Genomic DNA, 26,877 nt, shown 5'->3' with positions numbered 1-26,877 from the left:
CTTAGAGGGAGAGAGTTGGACGAACTGAGAGACCGCATTGAAGCAACTTTAAACAAACGCTTCCGTATTTCTTGTATACCAATAGTAATATTTGGAATCGGCTACATTACCGCCTCACTGATTCTTCTCTAACACCGCATCAGTGATATACAGTTCAACTAGAGCAGGAACTAAGTGAATTAGTCAGCATTATATATGGAGTGAAGGATCCATGATTGGGATCTTTTATTTATTACACATACCGTAATCAAATCAGCAACAAAACTAACATTTTAGTGTGATTACCAAGTAATGCAAGACATCTTTGATAAGATCTATGAACTTTTTTCAAGTCAAGTTCAAGCTCACCCAAATTATGAACTCGAAACCCCTTCATTCACAATGGTAATACTACACGAAATCACAGCTTCATTATTCCGAGGACAAAATTTTATAGAATCTTTAAACTCAATTTCATTACTTCCTCACTACACCATTTTTTATATGCTAAGCGTTCCTAAAATGATGGCACATATTTGGTGCGTTCCCATTTAAAATTTCGGAATGGACTACACGTCCCGGGACATAACACAGCTTTTTCAAATTTAAAAGGTAGAACACTCTTTAAGCGTTCCAATATTGTTGCAGAGAAACTAGAGCTACGACACATAAACAAGCGCAAGTAGTCAAAATTATCCAGAAACAAAAACAAAAATTTCGGGTGTTCCAATATTGAAAAACATGGTGTAGTGTAAACAGACTATAAAAGGCAATATTTTGTGAGCCCAACCATTGCAACTCATTTAAACCCATTCACACAATCACTGTTCTTCATCCCCACTAACATTTGTTCTATTTGTCCTCTATAGTAGTCATAGTACCACACCAACGATTACATTTGAAGTAAGTAGTAGGACTTTTCTTTTTCTTATACACACACACCACTTACTTGATGAAATGTCTCATACGTTATTACTACTCTTTTCAGAAATGCAATACTAGTAATGAGACATTTGTCTTCTTTTTCTTCTTATTAATTAATAATTTACAATGTTTTCAGGTGTGACACTCTTTTTGCCAAGTTTCTTCTTATTAGCAATCATGGATGGTATTTTCTCTTTTTCCTTATACTGCTGACTTCTTCTTCTTTGTTGCTCGTGTGTTGTATATGATCTGACTCATCTACATGTATATATGATTCCGAGTCACTTGTGGGTTCATCCATTGTTTGTATATATATAGTTTTACTAGTTGATGACTGCTTTTGTCAATTTCTGAAGTGGTATAAATATTCAACGTTCCTACCGTTTCCTTGATAATTATATTGGTATACGCAACACTTTAAATTGATAGAAGGGGATGGATGTATGGATATCTCCTTGCATCTTTTTCTACATATCACTTTTAGAGATAAACCTACACAACAAAACGGAGGGTTGAATTTTTTTTTTGTGGAGATGATCCCCACCCGAAATTAGCTCATTTGAAAATGGTTAACTTGGTCAAAGGTTGCAACGAAAGTTGAATTGTCCACAACTTATCTGCAAACATTTTTTGATCAAGTTAGATATTTTCAATGGAGCTAATGTTCTTTTTCGGGGATGATTCCCCTACTGAGCAGTTCGTCTCCAGAAAACCCTCCTTTCATCGTGTAGGTTTATCCTTTAAAAGCGAGACACGGACAAAGATGTATAAAGAGATGATGATATTTCCGTTTGCTGGCCGTTCATAAAAGAAAAAGTATTAATTCTCTTGACGGAAAGTAGCAGAAAATCATAATACTGATATACTAAGATGTGTGGTGTTAGAAAAGTAAGGGTCATGAATTTAATACCTTATTCGTATCTAATACTAATGGGTTGTGCTTGTGATTTTTTCCTTTTCTTTTTCTTTTTTATTATCTTTTTTTGTATATCTATTGGCAACTTTACTTATGGGTTTTATTTTTTGTTGGATTCAGTTGATTCACAGCCGAATATGGAGGAAACAATCCTGGTCGGTGATGACCTAATGCTGGGCCCACCTTCACCTCTAATACCCCCGGAAATCGCTTCACATGTGCTGGAAAATGTTGAACTATGTGATGGGATTTTGAGGAATTTGTTTTTTTGTAAGTGATGCTTACATTTATCGTTGGAATATAAAATGCTTTCTTCTTTGTTTGTATGCCTGTAAGGGAGTTTCTGGAGCATCTTAGCATAAATTTGACGTAGTTATATCATATGTTTGAAGAAATTTGAATTCCTTGTGGTAAATGAAGATATGTTATTGCAGTGGTCTAACTATATGCATTTTGAACAATTGTAGTTTGTCTAAGATAATCTCATTGAAGCATATAGCAGTCTCGAAGTGACACTAGAGTGTTTCCCTATGGTTTTGACTTTTGATTACTGTACTTGTTACCTAATCTTTCAGAATCCATTGGTTGGTCCAGATTCCTTAAAGATGTGCCAAACTAAAAACTTAACTGCTAAAAACTTTTAGTTACTTTCTAACAAAGTGAGAATTGGATTTCCTTATAATCTTGTATGCGACCATAGTAGTGACTGTAAACTGTGTTTCTAGGTTTGCAAGTTAATGACATCGAACCATTCTGTCAGGACGAGATTGTTATGTACCGACAGTGTGCTGAAAGTCGGGTGAGATTGGTTTTTTCATCTACAATTGTGTTTATATATCACTTTAGTTATTATTATTGAAATTTTTTGTCAGTGTTGCCTTAACCCAGTGGCGGAGCCAGCCCCCCCCCCTAAAACCAACTTGTGCTAAAAGAAAAAATAGTAGTACTGTATATGTTTCTTTTAGCCCACAGACCACACTTTGTGAGGAAAAACAAATATTAGTTAATAATGAGGCCTTCCTAGGTAGATTATTTCTATACTTATTTTTGTTAATTGGGTAATCTTTTCTATTAATGTGTTATTTTCTAATATGTTTATTATATATTTTTTCGATAAATCACATCTTTTACTTAAATTGAAATAGGCACTAGGGCTAGGATCTCTAGGAGACTATCCAAATCTAACTCCTTGAACTCCCTGTGAGCAAGATCATGAGAATCTCCAATTGGCCATTCTACTTATCTACTCAAATTCTCAAAATAACATTACTTAAAACTAGAAGAAATCCTACTAATGTAAACAACAACATATACTAATATGTTGATTATGTATTTTGTAATGGTTGTTTTTCTATTAATTTGTTGACTTGTCGTCACTGTGCTAGGCCCCCCTCTGGAGAAAATCCTTGGCTCCGCAACTGCCTTAACCCCTATCCTGTCTCCCGAACCACTTCTCCTCTATTAGGAGCTTCAGGCCACTAATTGAAGCGAAAGCACAACATTATAAACTTCAAGTTGTTTCTGGAATTCTGGCAGTTATTTAATTGACTCATGTATCATCCCAAATATGCTTCTGTAGTACATCAACGCTTTGTTTCATAATTTTAAATCTAAATTGCAGGATAAGGAACTCAGGGAGCGACTCAATGATAGTGAACGTAAATTGGGATTATCAATGCCTTTAGAGGAAGCAAAGGATAGAGCTACTCAACTTCAATCGGCAGTCACCTCATTGGAGAGGTAGATACCTTTGGTTTTCTTTTCTTTTATTTTTCTTTTATTCTTTTATTGTTATTTTTTCGCTAAAGTATACCTTAGGTTGATTAAGTATATATGATATAGGTTATTGTATTCTTTTTGGTTGACTTTACAATGACATTGTTATTTAAAATCATAACATGACAGTAGTTTGATGCATCTGCAATGATTTGGTAGGCTGGTAGCAAGTGTATGATTCCATCTTGAAGATATACTAACCAAGATTTGAGTACTAGTAACCTGATCTTTATGTTCTTTTGGAATTACAAAAGTATAGGGCCCCGAACGTAAGTCCTAAAGTCCATCAACTAAATGGTTACAGTTATCCTAGCTATGCTATCATGGTTGATATAACTTAGCCTAACTGTCTCGGTAAATGGAACCGGTGGGTATTAATATATTGGAGGTTGTATTGGACTGGTAGAGTTACATACACTGTGTTACTGATCCCCTGTGGACATATTAATGGCTGATATTAACCACCTTGATGTGTACGGAGTTTGTAGGAATCATGGAGAATGGTACTACCTATAGACTAAGATACTAATCATTACAGTCTCATGGAGAATGGTTACAGTGATTCGTGTTGAAGAGTCCTAGACCGCTGCCATCAACAAAGAACACGATTAGGAGAAGAAGTTGAAAAATCTAGAATATTAGTAGCTCCCTCAACACTTACAGAGTCAGTTGAGACTTCTTGTGTCAAAAATGTCTTTGGAATTGCAAAGTAGTGTTAGTGACATGCGATCTTTTCTTTGGTAAGCATGCTGAATAAGTTGTCCACTTTATGGATTACCTCTGTGGTGAGGTTGAGGTGAATTGATTGTGGGGGTTGAGGCAAGTCAAATTCTTTTTATTTCGTAAAACAAAATAAAAAGGCTGTTATTTCAGTAGAAGCTAAAAATAGCATCATAACCCTTAAATTTATTCATATCTGGGGTTATTGGTCCATACTTGATGGCTATTCCAAAACTAGTATTTTCTTGTCTTACACTTCTGTAGGCGCTTCATTCTCGCAAGTGGAATTGAAGGCATGGAAGGATTTCGCCAAAGATGGAGTTTGCATGGACGTCTTCAAGACACCAAGTAATCCTTGCTCTTCCTCCAAGTCATTTGTAGGCTGGAGTGCTGAGTTATTATTCTCTGCTAATATTTGTCCATTGTGAGTTTGGTGCAGAAATCGATTACAGTCTTTGAACGAAGGAATTGAGAAAAGGAAAAAGGAGGAGCCCCAAAAAGTTTCAGCCACCAAGAGATGGTTCTTTTGGTAACAATCAGAACATCCTAGTAGTCATCTCATTATTTATAGAAACTTTGAAGCCTCCAACAGTCTGCAAGCAGTGGCACTTGCTGGGTGTTCCTATCTTTCTGTGATTTTTTTTTTCAAAGGCTTTTATATCTATGAACCGGGCTACTTATTTGCCTGTTTGTGCGTCCAACACCATTGGGTGAAGTTGTATGGGTATGCATCTTAAGAGCAACATGAACAAAACGTTTAGGCATACTTTATTTGTACCATATATTGTTGAAAATGTATCTGAAATCTGAACAGTCAGAGAAAATCTATTCAGTTTAAGATAGAAAGTGTACGTTTTCACATGCAAATTGGTATAAGAACATTTACAGAGTGTTGATGACGTAAATCAATTTGCGTCAAGAATTTATTTTGTATCAAAGTTGGAATGGTATGATAGTAACTATTTTTCTAGCTACATAACGAACTTATTATCGAAGAAATATAGATTCAAAACTCAGCATCACATCTCCTATTGTTGTACATGATATTCTTGAACTCATCTTTTCATCTGCTCCCACCTCAATAAAACTCTTTGGGTAATGTAGGCCAGACAAAGGTGTCTTCCTTGAGCTTCAGGCTTCTCATTTGTTTTCCATTGAATCAACATTAGGCAAAATATGACAGCCTAACTTTCTGGATCGGGCCTGCAAATGAAAATGTAGCCCAGGCCCAAGGATAGAATGGGAAAACGATCTCCTATATAAACACAAGTAAACCCTAAAACCATAATAGAATCAGCAACCCTAAAAAAAAAATCAATTTTGCAGGGAAACATGAAGGTTGTCGCTGCATATTTACTCGCCTTGTTGGGTGGCAAATCTCAACCTTCCGCTACTGACCTCAAATCCATTCTCGGCTCTGGTTCGTTTTGTTTTTTTAATCGATACAATACAATACAATACTTTAGTTGTTGTAGAATGCCGATGAGAGATCATGGTGTGCTCATTCTTTAACCGCCACTATGTTCCGTTGCAGGCATATAAACAAATCCTTAAACTTTTTCTGCGTAGCGGGATAGATCTTCATTTCTCTGTCTTGCTGTGAAATGGTTTTTGAAATTTATTAATTTCTTTCTTTTTAATCAAATATTTTGATATGGGTTAACAGTAATTTGTTTATTTTAAAACTCTTTTTCTTTCTTTCGCAAACTCATTTTTATATTTATTATATTAAATGCTGATTCAAGGTCTTTGTTTTATTGCCAATTTTTTTCTCCTGTTTTTGGGTTTTGTGACCATGTGTCCAAGATTCCAAACTAGTCTAACATGAATGCGATTTATGCTATTTCAGTTGGGGCTGAAGCTGATGATGATAAGATCGAATTGCTCTTGTCCCAAGTCAAGGGTAAAGACATAACAGAGCTTATTGCTTCTGGAAGGGAGAAGCTGGCTTCTGTTCCATCCGGTGGTGGAGGTGCCGCTGTGGCAGTTGCAGCATCTGCTGCTGGTGGTGCAGCAGCACCTGCACCTGCACCTGCAGAAGCAAAGAAGGAGGAAAAAGTTGAAGAGAAAGAGGAGTCCGATGAGGTAAGAAATGTTCTGTCTAATCACATAATTTTTTTTGTGTTTTGCTTCTTGTACTTGGGTTGATTTCCTTTGCTTTTTGCAGGATATGGGCTTTGGTCTCTTTGACTAAGAGGTTGAGATGCTTTTCTCTGTGCATGCAAGTTCGCTATCAAACTATGCCAGTCAAATTGTTCGAGCCTTTTAGTGTTTTGTTTTCCATTAGTTATGGCGATGTAACGACATTAATATTAAAATGAGGATTGATTTCATCGAGTTGGGTGTTAGTAGAGCTAACCTAACTGTTTCCTCTAGTACTTACTGGTTTGATTGACTTTGTGATCTGTGCACTCTATTTTCTTCGCATGTAGTAGCGGGCTGTTTGGCTCTACTTTGGTTATTGTGGAATGTTTAGATATACTGAGTTAATAGTTTTTATTATATTTTTATTTTTTTCGATGATAAATTTTTATCAGTATAACTTAGTCCGAAGGGCACCCAAAATCATAGCCACTAAAAGATTTTGCGAGTTATAGTTGGAGCACCAACTGGTTTGTGGTTGTATCCGCAGCAACAAATTTTGGTGATCCCCTGCTAAGGTTATTTGTGGTATTGAAAGTTTGAAACTAGCATACACATTTAGTGGCAGAGGGAGATATCTTCCGAGGAATAATGATTTTCCTTTTACTTATTCTAGTCGTGGATGGTTTAGGAATGAAGGAAAGATGATTTTACTTACTCTAGTCGTGGTTGGTTTTAGCTACCCACAGATTGGCCTATTATAGGGAATGAATATTAGAGAATGAAATTGGTAACAATTCCGTCTACTTCTTTACTCCAACATCTTTTATGATTTAGAGTTGGTATATGAAATGGAAGGTTAAGATGGGCATATTTTGTAACTTATAAGTCCACGTATTGGATAGGATTTCAGAAATCGGAACGCAAATGCCAGTGCCAAATTTGGAAATATTTTGGATTGGTTATTGGAAAAATTGAAATTTCTGAAAAAAGTGGGCACCGGTGACCGGCCTTTCAAATGTTTAAAAATGCTGGCCAAGCAGCTTCAACTTGGTAATTTGTTGAGTTGCATTTTAAGGAGTGCTGTTTATGATTATTTTTTGAGGATGTGTAGAGGCTCGTTGTCGCTTTTATGTATGAGGCAAGTTTCGCAGATGCGGAAATGGCGGGCGTGTTGTTATGAATCTGCCGACTAATCACCAGTTGCAATGAAATTTAAATCAATCCAGTTGCAACTCACAGTGAAAGTCCAACGCACTCAATAGAATCCAAATGATTGACTACGAGTCCAGCAGAGCCAATGGCAAATTCATGCTGGACTTGTAATGTCCTTCTCATTTGGCAACCGCGCTGAGGCACTAACCATTACCAGAATTTCAGGTTTTAAAAAAGTACAGTACCTGTGACATGTCATTTCTGTAGAAGTGGTGTGTGCAACTGTAAAGAGGTGATATGAACTGATTAACAAACTTTGTAGAGGTTAGTACCAAATAACAAACGATGAATTCGTAAATCCGTATGCTAATTATTAGAATCATTCATCAAATGGTAATTCCACATAACACCATTATTATTATTGTGGCTTTCTAAGTTCTCAAATCTTACATGCAAAACCAATCCCTTCTTTAGTCAGCTGATCAACACTGGTGACTGGAGGTTGGAGCTTTGCAACTTTAGCAATTGCCTTGTTTTCTTCAGCTGATCCGCTCTCCAGGAATACTCCAACTACCTTCCCGTCTTTGATCCAATATGATCCAAATTTCGCTTTCGGTGTTTCTGGATTACTGTCGCCAAACAGTACTGCCTCCCCAACATTGTCTCCGTAGAATTGCCATGACAGATCAAATGAGCGAGAGTAGAAAAATGGAAGATAGTCGTACTCATCAATTGTCTTCCCTTCTTCACTAGCTTTAACAGCCTGTACAGATTAAGAAATGTGAGAACAAGTTCAACAGGAGACTGCAGACAAACATTGTCAGAGCGGAGTAACTGTTAATTAGCCCATGTCATGTGATACACGATGCCGTTATGATTAATCAAATGGATAAGTGGTAATATCATAAAATGTATAGACCAGAAGTATTAGACCTTCACAGCTTGTTCTGCTGATTTCCTGGCATGATCAACATGTTCCACTCTCCTTATCTCCTCGTACATCTTCAAAGGGAATGTAACAACATCACCCACAGCATAGACATTTGACACACTTGTTCTGAAGAATGCATCAGTCTGTAATACAAGAAAAACCAATCAATATACTCACAGAATCACTGATCAAAGATGACAAAGAATAAACGTGCAGACAGCAAATAATTTCATCAAACTAGATAGATTGCTTTTCTTTTAAGCACATCTTCATGTAATCTGATTACTTGGCAGAAATAATTTTGGCCGCTCGAAGACTATTTGGTGGCACAGAAATACAATTCAAATTTGAATAAAATACAACTTCTATATTATAGGTAAACAGCTTTAGCAAAACTTTGCTAGGCAAAGCACAGGCTAAAGTATGTCATTTATGAATCTAATTGTGTCTTGGAAGGCCAAAGAATGTCTTTGGTAGTGGTATTCTTTGTGCGAGGATGGGAAAGGCAATGGAGAAATATATGAGCAATTGGAAAGGAAAGGACTAGCTCATTTTGTAGGTCCATGTGATCATTGTAATGGTGAGAGTGGGATTTTAGTCCAAATGGTCCACTGGATTCAACCACCTAATAATCTACCCAACACAGTTTAGGCCTTTAGGGACATCTCCATGAGACCAAAATCTGCTTGATATCATGAAGATAATGTCTATGTAACAACAAACAAATAACAGGTAAAGCAGGTGCCAACTAGCAAAGTTGGTAAAGTCTTTGGGTGATGATACTAGAGGTCTGGAGTTCAAACCCCGCCGCATCAATGAGTTACTGATCTTGTTTAAAACAGACTTGCCAATAAAAAAAAACAATAACAGGTCAAGAGCAAAACCAACAGAAATACATGACAAAATAAGAGATTGAACATTCATTCATGTTGGACATGACTCACATGAGCCTTACCTTAATTCCACCCTTGTCCTCTTCAACCTGACCCTTGAAGAGAGTTGTCAGTGGTTTCGCACCAACTCCAACAACAACAATGTCAGCATCCAACACTCTCCCGTCCTTCAGCTTTACTGCTTTTACCTGAAAAATATTAACAACATAAGTATAAAAGGTGATACTATTAATAGATTTTGGGATCTCAGTAACTTGCCTCTCCATTTGAGTTGGAGTCAAACCCTGCTGCAACTGTTCCCTTAATAATTTTAACTCCTTTCTTAGCATAATAACCCTCATAGAAGGCGGCTATCTCAGGGGTGAAGAGACGGGGCACTGAAAGAGAAAGATTTGTACTTCAGAAACATCTTACATTTGGCTAATAATTCAAGAAAGCGTATTCCAAAGATCGAGAGCTCATGTTTCAGTTTATGTATTTAAGAAATCAAAAACAAAACTTTGTATTGTTAAGTTTCAAAAACCAAGGACTCCATGGGAAAAATGTGTATGGTAGACTACAAAGGTCTGTGTAAATCTGGTGAAATACATTATTAAGGAGCAAGCAAATACGAATTACTCTGATTCACTTCAGATAACTTAGATGCATGTCTATTCAATTTTGAGCTTAAGAATAAATTCAGAAGAAGAATATGAAAGGATATGGGACTTACTGCACCATGGCTCTGGGTAAACCATAGTAACATCATAATTGTTAATTTTCATAACTGCTGCAAGCTCAAGACCGATGTATCCTCCTCCAACAATCACAGCCTTTCCAGCCTTCTTGGCTTTGATTGCCTCATTGAGCTTATCAGCATCATCAATTTCTCTCAAATAGAAGATGTTCTTGGCATCAGCTCCTGGGATGCCAAAGTCTGTCAACCTAAAGACCTGCAAAGCAGTAAGCAATAAATTAGTTTCGTGGAAGTTGAGTAGATAGTCACCCAATACTATCGCCCAGTTAGAAAAGAAAGTACAGGATCTGATTATTCTCGATTAATGCACACCACAATACAAAGAGGCGTTCCTATAGAACTATATACCGTGGAACCAGTTGCAATGATCAAAATGTCAAACTTGAAGGTTGCTCCAGCTGCACTTGTGAGAGTATTGGAAGCAAGATCCGCTTTTACTATTTCAGTGTTAAGAATCAATTCTATGCCTGTAAACACGCGTATTAAATGTGAGATAAAGAGATTAAATCAATAAGTTTAAAAAAGTATTAGGTAGATCAAAGCAACTGGCAACGGATTAGTATTATATATCATTGGAGAACAAGCCAATTTATTCCAGGGAAAAAAAAACAACACACATATTACCTTTCTCAGTGTACCACTCGGGCAGTAATCTCTCGCCACCACTCCCAACACATACATGAAATCCCGGTAGTCTTGCAGGAGCTGCAAAACCAATGTTGTCATGAGGGACCTTGATAAGCAGGAATTTCACCAAGAAAAATCAATCTTAAAAGTATAGGATATGAGGTTTTCAAAAATTCCAGTCCCTAAAAACTGACAACAAAAACTTATAACAATCACAGATGAAGAAGTCCAGTCGATGACTAACGGTAGTACTTGTTAAAAAAAAGGAAGGAAGATGACAGTCAACGAAATGGTATACTGGCTATGCAGGCAGATAAAAAAGAGTATAACATCTTCAATGAAAATAACACAGTAAACTGCATGTTCACTAGGGTTTTATGGTGAATTACTCAGATAATTTGGTCCAAATGCAGGGAATGACGCTCTATTCATTTTTTTTTTTTTTTAAAAAAAAAACAAACAATATTTTGTGTAGACTCACCCTCAGGGAAAAGGTATGCCTTGCTGAGAGCTGGACGTTCATATGGTGCCACCTAAAACAGAACCATGTCAGTGCATACAATTGTATAATATAATGTTTATCTATTTGTTACAACCGAAAAAGGATATACGTTCCCCATGACATGCTTTGTGAAACATAAAACGCAAAAAGGAATTGAAATTAAAATCATACCGCCTCTTTGGAAATAAGAGCAAGTTCACCAGGCTTAACACCTTGTTTAGCAAATTCTCTAGCCGCATATCCCTGCACTCAACAAACAATAACTAAATAACGATCTGAAATCCAATTCAATTATAACTAAATGACACGTCATCAATCAAATGTTAAGAACACAATAACAGATCTAATCATCCCAACTTACAGCAGAAACTCCACCACCAATAATCACGTACTTGAAATGCTTTTCCGCCATTTTCTTCGCTCACGATATTTTGATGATTAGATTAGATTAGATTAGATTGGGTTTATAACTTTAAATATATAGCAGAGAAAAATGTCCGAATAAATTATTTGACTTGGCACGTGCTCCACGCGTTCATTTCTTTCACCACAGAGACTTGCGCAATCTTTTTATATACTCGTGGCAGCGTGGTTTTCGAGACATCACGGGTATTCGTATGCTTTGGGATATCATGGCATTTGAATGCCAAAACTGTAAAGCTGTGCTATGAGATGTGAGAACCCACGACAACTCACTGCTGTAGAATGTAGAATATGGGACTACCAGGCAGGTTGGGGTGTGAAAGGACATTTAGGGAATAACGATTATTATTGTGGCGTAAATATTTTTTATTTTTCCTAAATTTTGAATACTATTCATCCGAGTGGATAGCAATTATTTAGTCATAAGACATTATTTACCTATAACAAGAATCTCCCAAGGAACAAAGAGAAGAAGATGAAGGAGTAGTTGCTGACTGGTTCCAAGTTGTTAATACTTTCTGTTATTTAGTTAATAATGTCCTAGTATCTAGGATTAACGTTACTAGTTGATTCATTCAAAATTTGTTACCACATTGCATTGTAGGGCTTTTAATTCATTCAAAATTTGTTACCACATTGCATTGTATGGCTATTTAAAAGCCAGAGTTGTTATTCAGAAATATAGTATTTTACTAATAGAAGTTCTTGTTTTCTTTTACATTCTCAACAGAATAAAGGTCCAGTGAACTCATTGTTATTGTTTACTAGTTACTACTACACTCTGAATAATTTGATCTAGCTGACTCTTAAAATGTCACGCCAACGCATAAAACAAAACCACCATGCAAATACACACCACGTAGATGAAGAGTTTGGAGACGATTTTAGTGGTGCTCCAAAAGAAGTTGGAGTTGGGAAGTTTTGTCAATCTCTGGAGATGAGAAGAGAGTTGGCAAAGATGCGTGCGTTGAGTTTTTTCTTCAATACTCAAACTGTCCCTATTAGGATTCTTTGGGTCAAGAAAATAGATCCCATGCGTTGGATAATTCACGATTGGACAGTCAGGATTTGGCCTTATTAGATTGAAGTCACAATAGATGGAGTTCGTTCACATAACAATAGTGTGTTACAATTTTATTTCCAAAAGAGTCATCTATGAGATCTACATAACAAGAATGTTAGGAGTTAAAAGAATGTTTTTGTATTGACTACTTTATTATTATACAAAGTCCCATTTCATTAATAAGGAGAAGAATTCACTGCCGTTAATTTTATCCATCATCTACTGCACACTCATTCTAATCATAAATTATCCCATGACTTGACCATGAAGTTGGCAATCAGATTAGGGTAGGAAATGGAGTAGGTTCGGGTCGGATTCTCACTCAAAACTCTTTACCATATCCGGATCCATCCGGATTCGGGTCGGATTTTGGATATCCATATCCACTAAAAACACACAAAAAAATACACTATTTTAATAATTTTCATATATAAATGTAAAATATAAATTATTTTTAGACATCAAAATATAAATCTTGTTAAAATAGTTCGGGTTTTTGGATATTCGGGTCGGATAATTTAGATTCGGATATAGTCTATTCGGATAAAAATGAATTTGGATATAGGTCGGATTCGGGTTGATCTCCTACCATTCCCAGCCCTAAATCAGATCTTACAATGACTAGCACCATTCATTGGATTTTCAAGCAAACAAGCAAATGCTATAATTTTTTATTTACGGCCTGCATTTTGCTTTAGCATACGTCCATTTCACAATTTGGATAACATATTTAACAAAGTCCAGCTCGAAGTAGAAGGTGACACATTGACCCCCTAAATGACGAAGGTACATAGCCTGTTGCTCTCCTTCGAATTATTTAAGTACCTAAGATAAAGAAATAATCAACATAAAGTATAATTTGTAAAATGGGGATATCTTTTCAATTCTGAAAAAACTTGAGACAGGAAATACACAAAAATCATTTCTTTTCCCGGAGACTTCACATCAAAGTTCTTTCTCAACATGTCAGTAACAAAAACCAGAAAGGGAGATCAAATCGAAATGGACATTAAAAGATGTCCAGGAAGTATAAGGGCAATATGTCATTTCTGTAAGAGGCAAATACAGAGTTCCACTGACAAGTACATTACACTGTATTTCTTGTAAACAGAGAGCCGCACCGAAAGCAGATTTAAGTACACCATCCACATTGTCCTTTCTTTTTCTTATTTCTATTTTGTGATAAGGTGATCTGGTGAGAACAAGAAATCACAGTCCGCAGCTAACTTCTTATCGCCACTCTGTAAAAACAAAGCACACATAATCAAATATCTCGGCATACAAAACCAGCTAATCCATTTAAAGTAAATTCAGTAATAACTAATAATATAGTGTTTTTAGGGACTTTTAGAAGTGGGAGTTCCAGTGTTTCTAGGTGTTTTGGTTTCTAACTTGTTTAGAGTTTTTTTAGACTAGATATCTGTTTTGGAAGTTGTAATAGCTTCTAAATTGAGTTGTCAGCCTTTCTCTGTGTGAATTCTAGAGTAAGAGTTCTGTCTTTTTCGCGAGGAACAAGGCTGTCGAACCCCGAAATCGACGTAGCTTTGGAATTATGTTCCAAAGTCATACCTATCTTCGGACACTCATGTCTACCAACTTATCTCAGTAATACCACTGAAAAGAAATATCTCCTGCACATATAATAGAACAAATGGCGATTCAAAAAGGTATATACTTATGGCTCGATTCTGTACCAACCTATTTCTGTTACGGTTCTCTCCGAATGTGCATACTGTTGGTAGATATTGCATTAATCTCAAGAGCCATCAAGGATTCGACAGTTCAGGCACTGAGAACCGATGTTATTTCATAAGGCCTACCTGACTCGATAGAAGTTCAATGAAATTTACTTTGGTATTTTTATAATGACAACCAATTGCTTGGTTAGTCACCAAAGTTTGGCTCAAGTGTTAAGAAATGCAGAAAATGAGGGACGGTAACACTCCCGACAGTGCTCAAAGCTGATCAACAAGGCTGATCCATTAAAATCCACACCAACCGCAGCAAGGCTCATAACATTGGTGGACCACCGAAATTCCGGTCAATAATTGAGATATTGGAGAAAATGTCCAGTCAAGGTAAAATTTGGGAGTTAAAAAAGGGATGAAATCAGTGGTAAAATACCAGAAATAACGGCTCCAGGTTCCCAAATTTCATTTTATCATCAATAATTTGCCACGGAACAGAGCTATTTCTAAACAAGAACGCTAGTGGCGCTCACAAAAATGGACTCTACAGCACCAGACTATGGTCCTTCTCCACTTAAAATGTCAGAAGAATTATTGAGCCCTTTCATGATCGGGGAGTTGGGATTGTCTATTATGCCAACAGCACAAATTTAAACAGAATGAGAATACCTTCTAAATAACCAATGCTATCCCAACCTAAGTACCTCCATTGCAGGTCTGGGGTTTTCAACCAAAAAGTCTCAGTACAAAATAAAAATTGACGATAAAGAACCTTTGGTCTTGGAAACACCTAACCAATGTGGCGACCAAACTCCAAGCGAAACCTTCACCCCTTTGGCCTTGAGCCATTCCAGTTCACCGTTAGTATAAGCTCTCCTAAGCGGCTGTGATATGACTCTTTGTCAAGAGATTATCACTTAGTAGAGGCCTTTTGAGATAAAATTGGACACAGGAATAGGCTCTTGCGTGACACTTCTAATTTTCTCTTTTCTTGTTGAGATCATTAATCCCACATTGGGAGTCTTAAGCCTAGCTAACCAATTATATAAATCATGGGGACACTCCACTCATCACCAATTGGTTTTGAGTTGGATACCCATCTTTACTATGGTATCAAAGTGGGTTATTCTTTTTTTTTGCACAAAGGCTTGTTTGTACTCCGTGTCACCCATTAATCAAAGCCCACGTGTTAGGCTTCACGCTACACATGACAGGGCGTGTTGAGCATAATAATCCCACATTGAGAGTCGATAACCTAGCTAATCAATATATAAATCCTGGGACCACTCCACGAATCACCAATTGGTTTTGAGTTGGATGTCTATCTTAATATGATATTAGAGAAGGCTATTTCTCTTTGGCCCAAAGGGGTTGTTTGTACTCCGTGTCACCCATTAATCAAAGTCAATGTGTTAGGCTTAAGTCATAGCAGACATAAGAGGAGGTGTGTTCGAGATTATTAATCCCACACCAGGAGTTTAGAGCCTAGCTAATCAATATACAAATCTTGGAGCCGGAGCATTCATTACCAATTTGTTTTGAGTTGGACTGCATCTTTAGTACTTCCAATTTAGATTTCTTTACTGTCCGGCGCCTTCAATTAATTTATTATTCACACCTAGTATATACAAACTGCTAAATTCAAAATACCTAGTATAATCCTTCCTCACACAACAAAACTTTCTATTCAATATTTATTCTTACTAGAGACTTAAATATATTTTTTAGTATTAAATTGGCACTTAATGCTTAAGTACACTAACATGTAAGTTTCACATGGGTGACTCAAATTTTAAAAAAATGAGTCGTTATGCATATTTCAGGTACGTCTTTGTATCACTTTTTCTTTCTTCCTTCCTTTCATTCTTTCCTTCTGTCCTTTTATTCTTTTATGGATAGGTTCTTCTTTCTATTATACAATCCAAAATGATAGTTCAGAATATCTACAAAAATGACACAAGGAAAAACTCGATCGTATTTACAACGTATTATCGGATAAATTAAATGACAGTACCCGAAGTGAAGTCAATGGCAAACCAATAGTCACCTCTGGAGGTGCACCACGCAAGTACCAAAGGAGAAACAATCTTCAGGATTTGGGAACCGTCACATTCAAGATCTTCACATCCTGGTATGGCGTGTCAGTCTTGTCCGTCTTCACCTTCTCTATACCCTGGTAACAGAGAGGCGAAATCAGAATCAGAGAACCCAACAAAGAAGGGGAAAAAGAAGAAAGAACTGGGTGCCATTGAAAGTTCCACATACCTGTACGACATCCATACCCTTTACAACCCTACCAAATACCGTGTGCTTACTATCAAGCCATGGTGTAGCAACAGTGGTAATAAAGAACTGGGAGCCATTGGTGTTTGGCCCTGCATTGGCCATAGAGACAGTGAAAGGTCTATCGTGCCGTAAGCTGCAGAAAAGAAATGCTCAGTCAGGTTTTTATTGTGAATATCTTCCGAAACAAGTAAATGACTGGGCCAACGTTCTCAGTTCTAACGATGTGGTGCATCTAATGGGTTAGTAATAGGAGTCTTTTATTTTGTCACCAACATTATATCAAAATAGACAAAGAAGAGTACAAGATGAACCAAGAAGCCAGAGATGGAAATAAGAGAAAATAGGAGCACAGTAAAACCTTTTATGGAACTCATCTTCAAATTCCCTTCCCCATATAGACTGCCCACCAGTGCCGTCTCCCAATGGATCTCCTGTTTGTACCATAAAACCTTTGATAACACGGTGGAAAATTAAATTATCATAATAACCATTTCGGCAGTGTGTCGTAAAATTCTCCACAGTCTTTGGACATTCTTCTGGGTACAATCTCATGTGAATATCACCCATCGTAGTGTGAAAGATCTGATTCAACAACAGGAGAAAAAGAAGACAGAGTTAACCAAACAAAACAACATACTACTACCGTGTCCAAAACATGAATCCCACTGCCCAGGACCAAAGTCATATTTCCTCCAACAATAACATACAACCCATCCGATCATAAGCTTATATATAGGTCTTCTAGAAGACAGGCCAAATAACAAAAACTCGCACTTGACCAGAACAAAAGGAGTATATGTCAAATTATCATAATACCCTTGTACTCTTAATAAGCTACGAAACAAGAAAAAGACTAGATTGAAAAGTAATTATGTAAGAGAAAGTAGTACTGAAGAACTGAAGAAGTCTGCCTGCCCTGCATCACCAAGGGAACCTACTCAACTGCCGGAAAGTGATTGTGACAAAATATAAACATATGCTGATCATAATTTTGGGAAATTGGGAAAGTGAGTGCACAAGCCAGGAAAACATTTACTTGGTTCAAGTTACGGTACCACACAAGGACCTCAGAAGTAGAAAAATTTGTGAACCCACACAGTAAACTCACCACACTGTCTGGAAGAGATGTAGTTACAGACTTTCCTATATCTGATACAGCCAAAAGTTCATCAGGAGGCGGCTTTTCATTAAATACGTCCCTTCCCTTAGAAGCATCCTCAGGTTCCTCTGGTTCTCTCTGACTGTTCAAACCACAGGGATAACAATCAGACTTCAGATTGCATTATAATATGAGAATATGAGTTTTCCTGTAAAATTAATGCCCATTTACCTATGAATCATTATTATTTCTTAATGTTTATGAAAACTCAAATTCAATTGGATCAAATTTCTGAATCTGAACATGAAATATGTTTGTATAGGTGGGCATACAAGCAAACACGTGAGTATGCAAATTCATATGTTATTCATATTCTCCAATCTTAACGATGTAGAAATATATTTTATCTAATGTTGAATGGAATTAAGCAATAACAAAGTGGTTATTTGGCGAACGGTGCAATATGTGATGCTATAGAGTAGAGCAGTTGAAGACTATTCAGAGATTTTAAAGGTTATCATGGCTCCATTTTGCCATGGAAGTTTGGGAATCATGAATCCACAAATTCTGTAGGGTGAAAAATGGCGGCTTAGACCAGTAAATTATTTCATAATCACATTGAGTTTAATACTAATTGTCTCTTAACTACCCATTATTACGAAAATTTCCGAGTTTGAAGATGGAGGGATAAACAATAACCCAAGGGTAATTTAACTGGAAAAAAGTGTAATTTGTCATTGTACTTTGGGCCAACCCTGATCGGATTTCCTGGCTCTGCCCAATGATGTATTCTAAACAAAAAAGTGCTATTCTACAAATTAGAAATTTCATTAGGAAACAAATACCACAAAACCACAAAATCGTACCATCCTAAAAACCCGAACAAAAGCTAAAAATAATATGACTGGGACATTGATGTCAAATGGCATAGTGTCGAAGACACGGGCAATTTCTAGTTACCAACAACACATGATCGCTAGCAACAGTTGAGTAGAATAGAAAAACCAAATACCTTAGCATAATGAAAGAACAATATTAAGTACCTGAATAGATAAATTCTGTGCTTCTTGAAAGCGCAACACAAGAGAGTCGGATCTGTCAAAGGCTCTTTGCTCTCATTGACATTTGCTTGAGCGGCAGGAACTTTTCGTAATTTTTTACTGTTTTTGTCACCTTGATACAAAGCAATTCTCAAGAATCTGTCATTGTTCTCAACCTTTCCGAGAATTCTAGCAACTTTGTTTGTGTGCAAATTTACTATCTGTAGATAAATGAACGGGTGCCTTCTTAGAGACGAAGTAAAGTAGTTTGCAAATAATATTGGCTATAAATCGACTGAAAAAACGTGAAACTTTCATTAATAAATAATAATCAATTGCACTTATTTGCATTCAGTAGGCACGCATTATTATTGTAAACTCATTTGACTGATAACAACGTTTTAACCGACCATAGAAGATAATGGACAAGAACAAGAGACCGTACTTTTATACCAAGGAGAGTTGCATAAATTAGGAAGTTAGAGCTTTCATCAAATACTGCATTAGGCTGCGGTACATTTTCTGTTTTCTCAATTTCCTTCTCAACAGCCATTCTTCTCCCAAAATCAATTGCTTCAAGCCTATAAAGAGGAGCGTCACTTCTTTGGAGATCCTGGGCGACCTAATGAAAAGCGAAAAAATATACATATTGCAAAGTGTTCAATAACGATTTTCGCACCACTAGCAATCAGCAAAAAAAAAATGTTTTACCTCAAGTGATTCATCATAAACTCGTCTTAGTTTACCCGTTTTAAACCAAAATACACGTATCCTACGATCAGGAGATGTGATGACAAATTGCTTGCCATCCAGGCTGACCTGGAGAAGGAAATATCATATCAGTTAGGAGAGGGGCGTAAAAAAGAAGAACATAACTGAGTTTCTTTTCAACTACAACAAGTATCTAGCAGATAGGAAAAGAAGGGATCCCCAATCCCCCATGCTTACTACGAATTTAACAAAGTGGTTAGTCGTGTAAGCTTCATACAGATCAAGCAACAGAAGCAAGAATTAAACAGGGTATTACTGAACTTGCTAGACCATACCTCAATTGCTGAAACTGTTGTTTTGCACTTGACGATTTCAAAGAGATTCGTATCACTCATCATTCTAAATTTCACTCTGCATGCAAAAAACAACAAAAAATTAACTTTCTAGGAGATACATGCACCCAGAAAGTATTTTAAACACAAAGGCTACAATGCTGTATTCCTTTCACATCAGTTAATTTCAAACACACGGGCTATAACTTTTGGTTGCAGTATTAAGTCAAAAGATTTTTCACACATTGAATAACCCATATATTTCGGAGGATATGTTTCTCTATTAAGAGAAACAGAGTACATTGTGGACGAGCATTCTAAAGGTACCACCAAGTGCAAATGACTGAGATGAAAAGATATAAAATCATACACCAACACTCAACTTACAAGCCAGCACCGGAAATGACAGACAAGGGATGAAAACACACACGCACATGAACACAGAAACACACATGAATGGAAATTTGAAAAGTCCAACTATCTCTCTCCACTACATGTGCACCATCTCTACCTTCCACACATGCATATTGCTTTCGACTTCCCTTTTTCTTCGTGTTTAACCTAATAGAATAAAATGAAATATCCTGATTTTGCAATACTTCTGACTTTGCAGTGACCAGCATAATCATTTCGTTCTATTTAAATTTTATCGGCAAATCCTTAATGGCAATGGCAACGCAGAAGTCAAAATGCCAGCTTTATCTGCCAAGATTTTAGGGATAAATTCTTTGACAAATCCGCAATTTGTTTTATGTCACTGAGTGGGACAATTAACCCAAAAACCAAGATATATGATTGACTTATATCCAAGGCCCTTTTAGTGTATGCATGCTACATAATCTAAACAGGACAGTAACTTTTTTTTCCTCTAGCATTGTCATAATATGCTATATAGAAGCATAGAGCTGAATTTCAACTGCAACCTAGGACCCCTTCATAAGTCACTGCAATTAAAACTACATAGGTAATTTACTTATATTTAACACATACTACGCTTATATATCTTGAAGCACAAACCTGTCTTCTGGGAATTGAAGTGTAGCTGGGCACCAGTACTCAATGAGGCCTTTGCCATCTGCCGAGACCACAGTGTCAAATACATGATTGTATTTCATAACTTTTACTGGGCTCATATGTATCTGCAGAGAAGAACACGGGCAAAAACAATGTCAAAAGGAAAATCCAAGTGAAGCTCCTAAATTTAGAAAATTTACATCTTCAGGCCAGGTGTTTGCAGAACCTCTTTAGAGATGATGGGATCATTTGAACCAGACCGTGCATCATATATGTGCACATTTGCGGAGTCCCGATCACCAATAGCCAGTTTTGCTTTGACATCTCCTTGCTGGTAAACCCATTCAACTGAACCAGGAATATATGGCAGGCGTATCATGACCATCATATCATAGTTGACAACATCATAAATTTTGACAGAATGGTCGCTCGATATTGTCGCACAAAGTAGGCCATCAACACTTACCTGCATTACTGAGTCACATTATGGTTGATGACTGCTGTGTATAAAGAACAAGTGTCTTAACGAGAAAATATGTATAGAAGCAGCTGAAAGACAGGATAAGTTCAATAGTGTATTTGCTCGTTACAGGGGACTTCAGAATTTGTGTGAATGGGATTCTATTGTGTTGTAAATGTTGATTGTCTATAGTTCCAGTCGGGATGTTTTGTAGTTGACTAAGCTTCTTGCAAAGATGTATAATACCCTAGGGAAGGAAAGAAACTTGAGGGTCTTTTTAGATAACGAAATAGAGGAGCATAAGTTGGTAAAAGAAGTCCAAGAGTGTCATTTTAACCGGGCAAGTGCTAGTTGGGGATTTACGTGCAATTAGAATGAGCTCATAAGACGAAGGATCTATTGTAACTTGGGCCTTGGAGAGCTTCAGTGTGGTTGACAATTGTAATCTTGTAAATTTTCTTCTATTATAGATACCCAGTGAATTTTACCAATAAAAAAAAATCTTGCTAAGATGTTGCTGCCTTCACACAAATGCTATAGCTTATGGAATGAGAAGTAGTTCAACTAATCAAAGAAAAAAATAACAGATCCGAACAACGAGAAACTCACCTTCCAAACAAAATATGAAGTATAAACACCAATTTAAAATATCCTGAATAGTGTGCAATTACATTCGCACGGAAATCTTCAGGCCAACATGCAAATAACTTAAAATAATTGGTTAGTATAGTGTAGCCAAGAACTCACAGCTAGTCCTTCAATAGGCCCAAGGTGCGATCTGAAATGCTTAGCAAACTCAATGCCAACAGGCTTTTTCTTCCAAAACTTTAAATGCCCTATTATTAAGTAGAGAAAAAGCACAAGATCAATTATTTTCTTGAGGCAGCATACAAATAAAACACCTTAGCCAAGTCAAGTTACCATCAGAGCTCCCAGTTATGAAGAAGTCGACTGCTGAGATAGAAACATGTGTGACGACATCACGATGCATATAGCTTTTCTCGTACCTATCAAGAATCATTGTTTAATTATCTCAATTCTTATCTGAAATACATAATAGAAAAACGTCCTAGTTAATAAATTACATATTAGCCCAAGGAAGAGAATCGAGAAAAGCTTGTTCGAACTGCAAAGGACGTTTCAGTCGAGAACGAGCTGGACCGGGGCCCACTAGTATTGCTTCTTCTTCGATCTCCAGCGTTATTGTTGTTGGAGTTGAACTCTCATTTTCCATTTTTTTTTTTAAAAAAATTGATGATGGTAACAAACCCTAGCGCCAAGTTTTTAAAGCTTTTCCACTGCCGATATATGATGCGGAATTTTGTTCTATCTGCCGAGATCTACTCCACTTTCGTCGGTCCATCATTTTTTGGCTGTTGTGACGGGTCGAAAATAATTTAGAGCATCTCTAGGTGACAGTATCACCTCCAACGTTGGTCGATTCTTTTACCGTTCTTGAACAAATATCATCTTATACTAAGAAAACTTGAAGAACAACCTCCAAGCAAGTGGGGATGCGAAGACATTGTAAGATTTATTTCTACTTCGTTTTCTTTATGTTTTTACTATAATACTACATGATATTTTTTTTTTTTTTTTTTTTTTATAAACGTAGCTTACCGTCGCGGCAACAACTTATGTGGATACTACTGGAAAACCATGGATATGGCAAGATTGTTACAATCTAGTCAAACATACGCCAAAGTGGCAAAGAACACAATTATGCAACGAAACGCTTGCTCCAATACCAAAGAAGAAAGCAAGATCCAGAGATCTTGAAGACTTCGATTCTTCACCATCAACCCCTTCAACGCCTCACTCTAACCCTTCACATTCACTATACTCGGAATACGATCCTAGCAGTACCGAAGATTTTTTGGAGAGGTCAATTGGTAGGAAGCAGAGCAAAGAAATCGAGAAGAATAGGAAAATTACTTCTATTGTCGAGGGTAATGTTGCATCCATTACTAAACATATAGATAAAATTTTTCAGGCTTTTAAAGAAAGCCGAAGACATAGAGAAGAGATTCTAGATGTGTAATTTCAAGCTATGATGAAATTGAAGCAAGAGCAGACACAAAAAAAGTTTTTTTGAAGCATTTTTTGAAGCAAGAAAAACTCCGTGTTAGAGAGGAGAAAAATGAGACTAGGTTGTTGGCAATATCACTCGACAAACTCAATCCTCATGTGCAAAGGGTTTTAGAGCTAAAACAATAAGCAATTGTAGCTAAATATGAAAAAAAGGGCTAGATCAAGTAGTACAAATGATGCTTCCGAGGACGAAGGAGTCAATGATGAAAAAAATGATGACTGGCTTGATAACTAATAGTAACTCTAGTAGTATCTAATAAGAGAGTAATAGTTGTCTTTTATTTATTTATTTATTTATTTTTATTTTATATTTTCGCAATCATGTATTAGTTGTGTTATATTAATAAAAAGTGCAATTCATTTACTAAATCAAATTGATCAAATGAAGTAAATTAGAACTTACCAAAATAATTAAATGAACAATTCTAAATCACACAACATAATAATAATCGTCATACAACAAACTTAATATTATAAATCATCCAATCCTCACTTCCTACATACGCCTCCTTTGCCGTGAACTCCTTCTTGACTGTCCTTGTGCTGAACTCTCCGTCTGTCCATGTGATGAACTCTCATGATGTACCGTAGTGCGATCAAGCTGAACCTGTAACTCATCAACTTGGCGTTGCAAATTGTCATAATCTATATGAGCTTGGGAAAGAAGTCTATCTCTATTAACACTATAGGCGAATACTGAGGAGCGCATGCCATCATTTACATGAATGTTTGTCTCATATCTCCTGTGTAGCTCATCCTAAAATAATTATTCATTAATAATTTATGACATTTTCATAATAAACAAAAATAAACCAAAACTAATAAAAATAATTACCAGAGGTAGATGTTCAATGTCAGGTTCTAACTGTACGACGCGAGTGTCATCAATAGAAAAAATGGAATGGTAAATCGTCTGGCCACTCGGATCGCTCAAACTGAAAACCCAAGGCCACTCTAACTGAAGGGGATCTGGTGCTAGAACAAATGTGTGTACAGGTCCCTGCTAAAACGTCGGCTGTGACGGCTGGCCAATATGATATTCATGTATGACACCCATTATGTTAACCGTATGAATGTTGCCTATACGACCCACAATTGGGAGCAAATGACCAATAGATACTTTAAACTAATAACGATAATACTGCTCATAAGTCTACAATGTAATTAGGTCAGAAGCTACTGGCCAACTCCAATCCACATTTCTTTCGATGACTTGATTTAAGGTCATGTTCTTAGCCTCTGATACATGGGTAGGTGGATCAGTGGGGATACCAAAGCATGGTGTGAACTGTCTGTAACATCTATCCCCTAAATACCACTCCATATCACTCCTGCAAGTGAATACCATCCTCCTATGAGAAATGAACAATGTGTATCTACAGTCATTCACGTCAACGTGCACAGATGTCTTCCAAAACCTCCAAACAATAGAAGACTGTGTGCTAAGCTCGATCTGGGTTCGGACAAAAGTAATGTTATGACTGATCTCACTGGTTAGACGAGGTCTGTGACAAGCCCTGAGCCTAGGCCTTTTATCGGTGTACTCTGTGAGGATAGGATTTGTAGCACGTAAATACTCATAAAACCATACCTTTAAGAGAATGACAAACCCACCAAGCTGGGGACTAGTGACAACACCAGTCTGCCGAGAAGCCCTATCTAAACAACGCAACAAATTGCAGTATATGACTCCACCAAAATCAATACCACCCAACTCATGCAAATGCTCAAAGTTGGCTAGAAGTTAATCGTGGAATGGCCAGAAGAAAGAAACAAGATGCCCATCAAATACATATAGAAAGATCTTACATACTTATCCACATGTGCTCGACCATCATCAGAATCAAGTGACAAATAGTTTATTAAAAACTGGAACCCATTATCATTAGTCAATGGCGTAATGTATGCAGCCTTGATGCCATAAATCCTAACACTAGCACTGTCATATGACTCCTCGGTCAGACAAGGGAAGAAAGTCATCATTTGGACACAACTCTAGAATTAAGTGCTACATCTCAATGGATGACCTAATCCTATACTCAAACCAGATATCATACAAAAATCTAGTGGAGTGAGGCCCAACTCTCCCTAAGGGAAGTAAAAAGTATGTGTACTATCTCACTATCTCTCAACTAAACCATTGATAACTCCCTGAATGTCAGTCTTATTGTAAGGTATGTCAACTAGATGACTGAAGGAATTCGCTATATTTGCATCTCTAACATGGTCAAGTGCACCAACTTTTTTAATATCATTCCACCACGTCTTAAACGCACGTGGAGTGCACCGAACCTAATACATAACACATCTATGATGTACGTAAAATGAAACTAAAATTAAAAAAATAAAAATAAAAATGTACGTATTAACTACTAAAGTTAAACACTACTGCTAATATATAAAATTAAAATACATACATGTTGTTCAATAACAACTCTTGAGACATGTTTATCATACCACCTCCTAGACATCGGTTTAAGATGGCTGAAATCCATAGGATCAGCAGGAAATTCAAAATCAACTTGCTGATACTGAAGCAATAATGGATCGTCTGGCTTAGCAGGAAATTCAAAATTGACTTTGGCGATAGAAGCAATAATGGAAATGGCTCAAAATTTGACTCCGGAAGTTTCTAGTTCATCATCTAGATCACTCATGGAATTGCTCCAAATCAATAATGGATCGTTTTGATCTTCCTTCGTCACCACTCCATCTTGTTTGGTTATTATAGACCGTTGAAATCAATTTTTTAGAACTAGAGAAACTATGTTCATCATCTAGATCACTCATGCGCCCTAAACAATCGGATGCTCCAAATCTAAATCTCAAGCCCTCGACCCGACCTCTAGCCCTCTTTAAAAGGCTTTAGGGTCGGGCTTTAGGGCCGGCCTATATATTTTCTTTTTTTTTTACTACATCGGTTTTAAAACTCATTTATATTACAAAAATGTATAATAATCTACAAACTCAAAGTCCAACCAATCTAGTAATAATCTGTATAAGTCCAAAAATTTAAAATGCACATCCACAATCTAATGAATCAAGTACATCGAGAGTTCGAATTTGTTCTTCCTTGTACTCAAACCTCACTAAAATTACATTTAACATTGAAATTAGACAAATAATTATATTATCATTTTAAAGGAAGAGTAATAGATATAAAGAAGAAACATAATAGTTTTGGTTGAAAGGGTCAATTTGTTAAACTATTTGTAATATCATAAATTATTTCTATAATAGATTCAAACAAATATAAAACAAATTTTGATTCAAGCTTTGTATATGGAAATGAAAATATTGGCTTTTGAACAAGTGATGGAGAAATGTTTGAGATTACAAATGTCATTTTTCCGACAAAGGGTGTTTTTGGTTTCTATGTTACAAATGTATGCTCAGTATTTTTGCTTTTAATGGTGTGGAAGGAAACCT

At 36.6% G+C, this 26,877-nt stretch overlaps 4 protein-coding genes across 8 annotated transcripts; 2 read left to right on the top strand and 2 right to left on the bottom strand.

The window, feature by feature from the left end:
• The first annotated feature begins 485 nt into the window (after positions 1-485).
• On the top strand, positions 486-5,161 carry LOC147489127 (uncharacterized). Of its 2 annotated transcripts, none has more exons than XM_086570016.1 (7): positions 486-591; positions 1,040-1,087; positions 1,940-2,089; positions 2,545-2,618; positions 3,441-3,559; positions 4,580-4,663; positions 4,755-5,161. In XM_086570016.1, the coding sequence occupies exons 2-7, from the start codon at positions 1,081-1,083 to the stop codon at positions 4,846-4,848; spliced, it is 528 nt and encodes a 175-aa protein (XP_086426142.1). In that variant the 5' UTR covers positions 486-591; positions 1,040-1,080; the 3' UTR covers positions 4,849-5,161. The 2 variants fall into 2 exon arrangements, with proteins under 2 accessions (XP_086426142.1, XP_086426141.1); XM_086570015.1 differs by having other exon boundaries at positions 518-882.
• A 417-nt stretch (positions 5,162-5,578) lies between these two features.
• LOC147489126 (uncharacterized) lies at positions 5,579-6,652 on the top strand. Its single transcript, XM_086570017.1, has 3 exons — positions 5,579-5,735; positions 6,165-6,400; positions 6,483-6,652. The coding sequence occupies exons 1-3, from the start codon at positions 5,648-5,650 to the stop codon at positions 6,507-6,509; spliced, it is 351 nt and encodes a 116-aa protein (XP_086426143.1). The 5' UTR covers positions 5,579-5,647; the 3' UTR covers positions 6,510-6,652.
• A 1,248-nt stretch (positions 6,653-7,900) lies between these two features.
• Positions 7,901-11,943, bottom strand: LOC147489125 (monodehydroascorbate reductase-like). Its single transcript, XM_086570460.1, has 10 exons — positions 11,603-11,943; positions 11,413-11,484; positions 11,221-11,272; positions 10,737-10,817; positions 10,461-10,579; positions 10,089-10,308; positions 9,635-9,753; positions 9,439-9,564; positions 8,486-8,626; positions 7,901-8,315 (listed from the first exon to the last, which is right to left on the bottom strand). The coding sequence occupies exons 1-10, from the start codon at positions 11,651-11,653 to the stop codon at positions 7,992-7,994; spliced, it is 1,305 nt and encodes a 434-aa protein (XP_086426586.1). The 5' UTR covers positions 11,654-11,943; the 3' UTR covers positions 7,901-7,991.
• Positions 11,944-13,636: 1,693 nt separating this feature from the next.
• On the bottom strand, positions 13,637-22,663 carry CYP71 (cyclophilin71). 4 transcript variants are annotated; one of them, XR_015201084.1, is made up of 14 exons: positions 22,443-22,662; positions 22,279-22,364; positions 22,105-22,193; positions 21,124-21,363; positions 20,901-21,022; positions 19,887-19,962; positions 19,552-19,659; positions 19,286-19,462; positions 18,844-19,061; positions 17,810-17,942; positions 17,060-17,283; positions 16,681-16,834; positions 16,430-16,588; positions 13,637-13,968 (listed from the first exon to the last, which is right to left on the bottom strand). XR_015201084.1 is itself a non-coding variant. In XM_086570781.1 (14 exons), the coding sequence occupies exons 1-13, from the start codon at positions 22,589-22,591 to the stop codon at positions 16,505-16,507; spliced, it is 1,860 nt and encodes a 619-aa protein (XP_086426907.1). In that variant the 5' UTR covers positions 22,592-22,663; the 3' UTR covers positions 13,637-13,968; positions 16,463-16,504. The 4 variants fall into 4 exon arrangements, 2 of the variants coding, with proteins under 2 accessions (XP_086426907.1, XP_086426908.1); XR_015201085.1 differs by having other exon boundaries at positions 21,124-21,371; positions 22,443-22,635; XM_086570781.1 differs by having other exon boundaries at positions 16,463-16,588; positions 22,443-22,663.
• Between the last annotated feature and the right edge of the window lie 4,214 nt (positions 22,664-26,877).

The sequence above is a fragment of the Coptis chinensis genome, chromosome 7, assembly GCF_015680905.1.
Source record: "Coptis chinensis isolate HL-2020 chromosome 7, ASM1568090v1, whole genome shotgun sequence".
Taxonomy (NCBI): domain Eukaryota; kingdom Viridiplantae; phylum Streptophyta; class Magnoliopsida; order Ranunculales; family Ranunculaceae; genus Coptis; species Coptis chinensis.
This window is presented reverse-complemented; position numbering and strand designations above follow the sequence as displayed.

Coding starts and splice junctions, on each gene's coding strand:
- CYP71 (XM_086570781.1), bottom strand. CDS start 22,591: ATGGAAAATGAGAGTTCAACTCCAACAACAATAACGCTGGAGATCGAA. Junction 21,364..22,104: donor GGCCTATTGAAGGACTAGCT/GTGAGTTCTTGG, acceptor TCAGTAATGCAG/GTAAGTGTTGATGGCCTACT. Junction 16,835..17,059: donor GAAGATGAGTTCCATAAAAG/GTTTTACTGTGC, acceptor TCTTTTCTGCAG/CTTACGGCACGATAGACCTT.
- LOC147489125 (XM_086570460.1), bottom strand. CDS start 11,653: ATGGCGGAAAAGCATTTCAAGTACGTGATTATTGGTGGTGGAGTTTCT. Junction 10,818..11,220: donor GGCATACCTTTTCCCTGAGG/GTGAGTCTACAC, acceptor TTGGTTTTGCAG/CTCCTGCAAGACTACCGGGA. Junction 9,754..10,088: donor TTACCCAGAGCCATGGTGCA/GTAAGTCCCATA, acceptor TTTCTCTTTCAG/TGCCCCGTCTCTTCACCCCT.
- LOC147489126 (XM_086570017.1), top strand. CDS start 5,648: ATGAAGGTTGTCGCTGCATATTTACTCGCCTTGTTGGGTGGCAAATCT. Junction 5,736..6,164: donor CAAATCCATTCTCGGCTCTG/GTTCGTTTTGTT, acceptor ATGCTATTTCAG/TTGGGGCTGAAGCTGATGAT. Junction 6,401..6,482: donor AGAAAGAGGAGTCCGATGAG/GTAAGAAATGTT, acceptor TGCTTTTTGCAG/GATATGGGCTTTGGTCTCTT.
- LOC147489127 (XM_086570016.1), top strand. Junction 2,090..2,544: donor TTTGAGGAATTTGTTTTTTT/GTAAGTGATGCT, acceptor CTGTGTTTCTAG/GTTTGCAAGTTAATGACATC. Junction 3,560..4,579: donor GCAGTCACCTCATTGGAGAG/GTAGATACCTTT, acceptor ACACTTCTGTAG/GCGCTTCATTCTCGCAAGTG.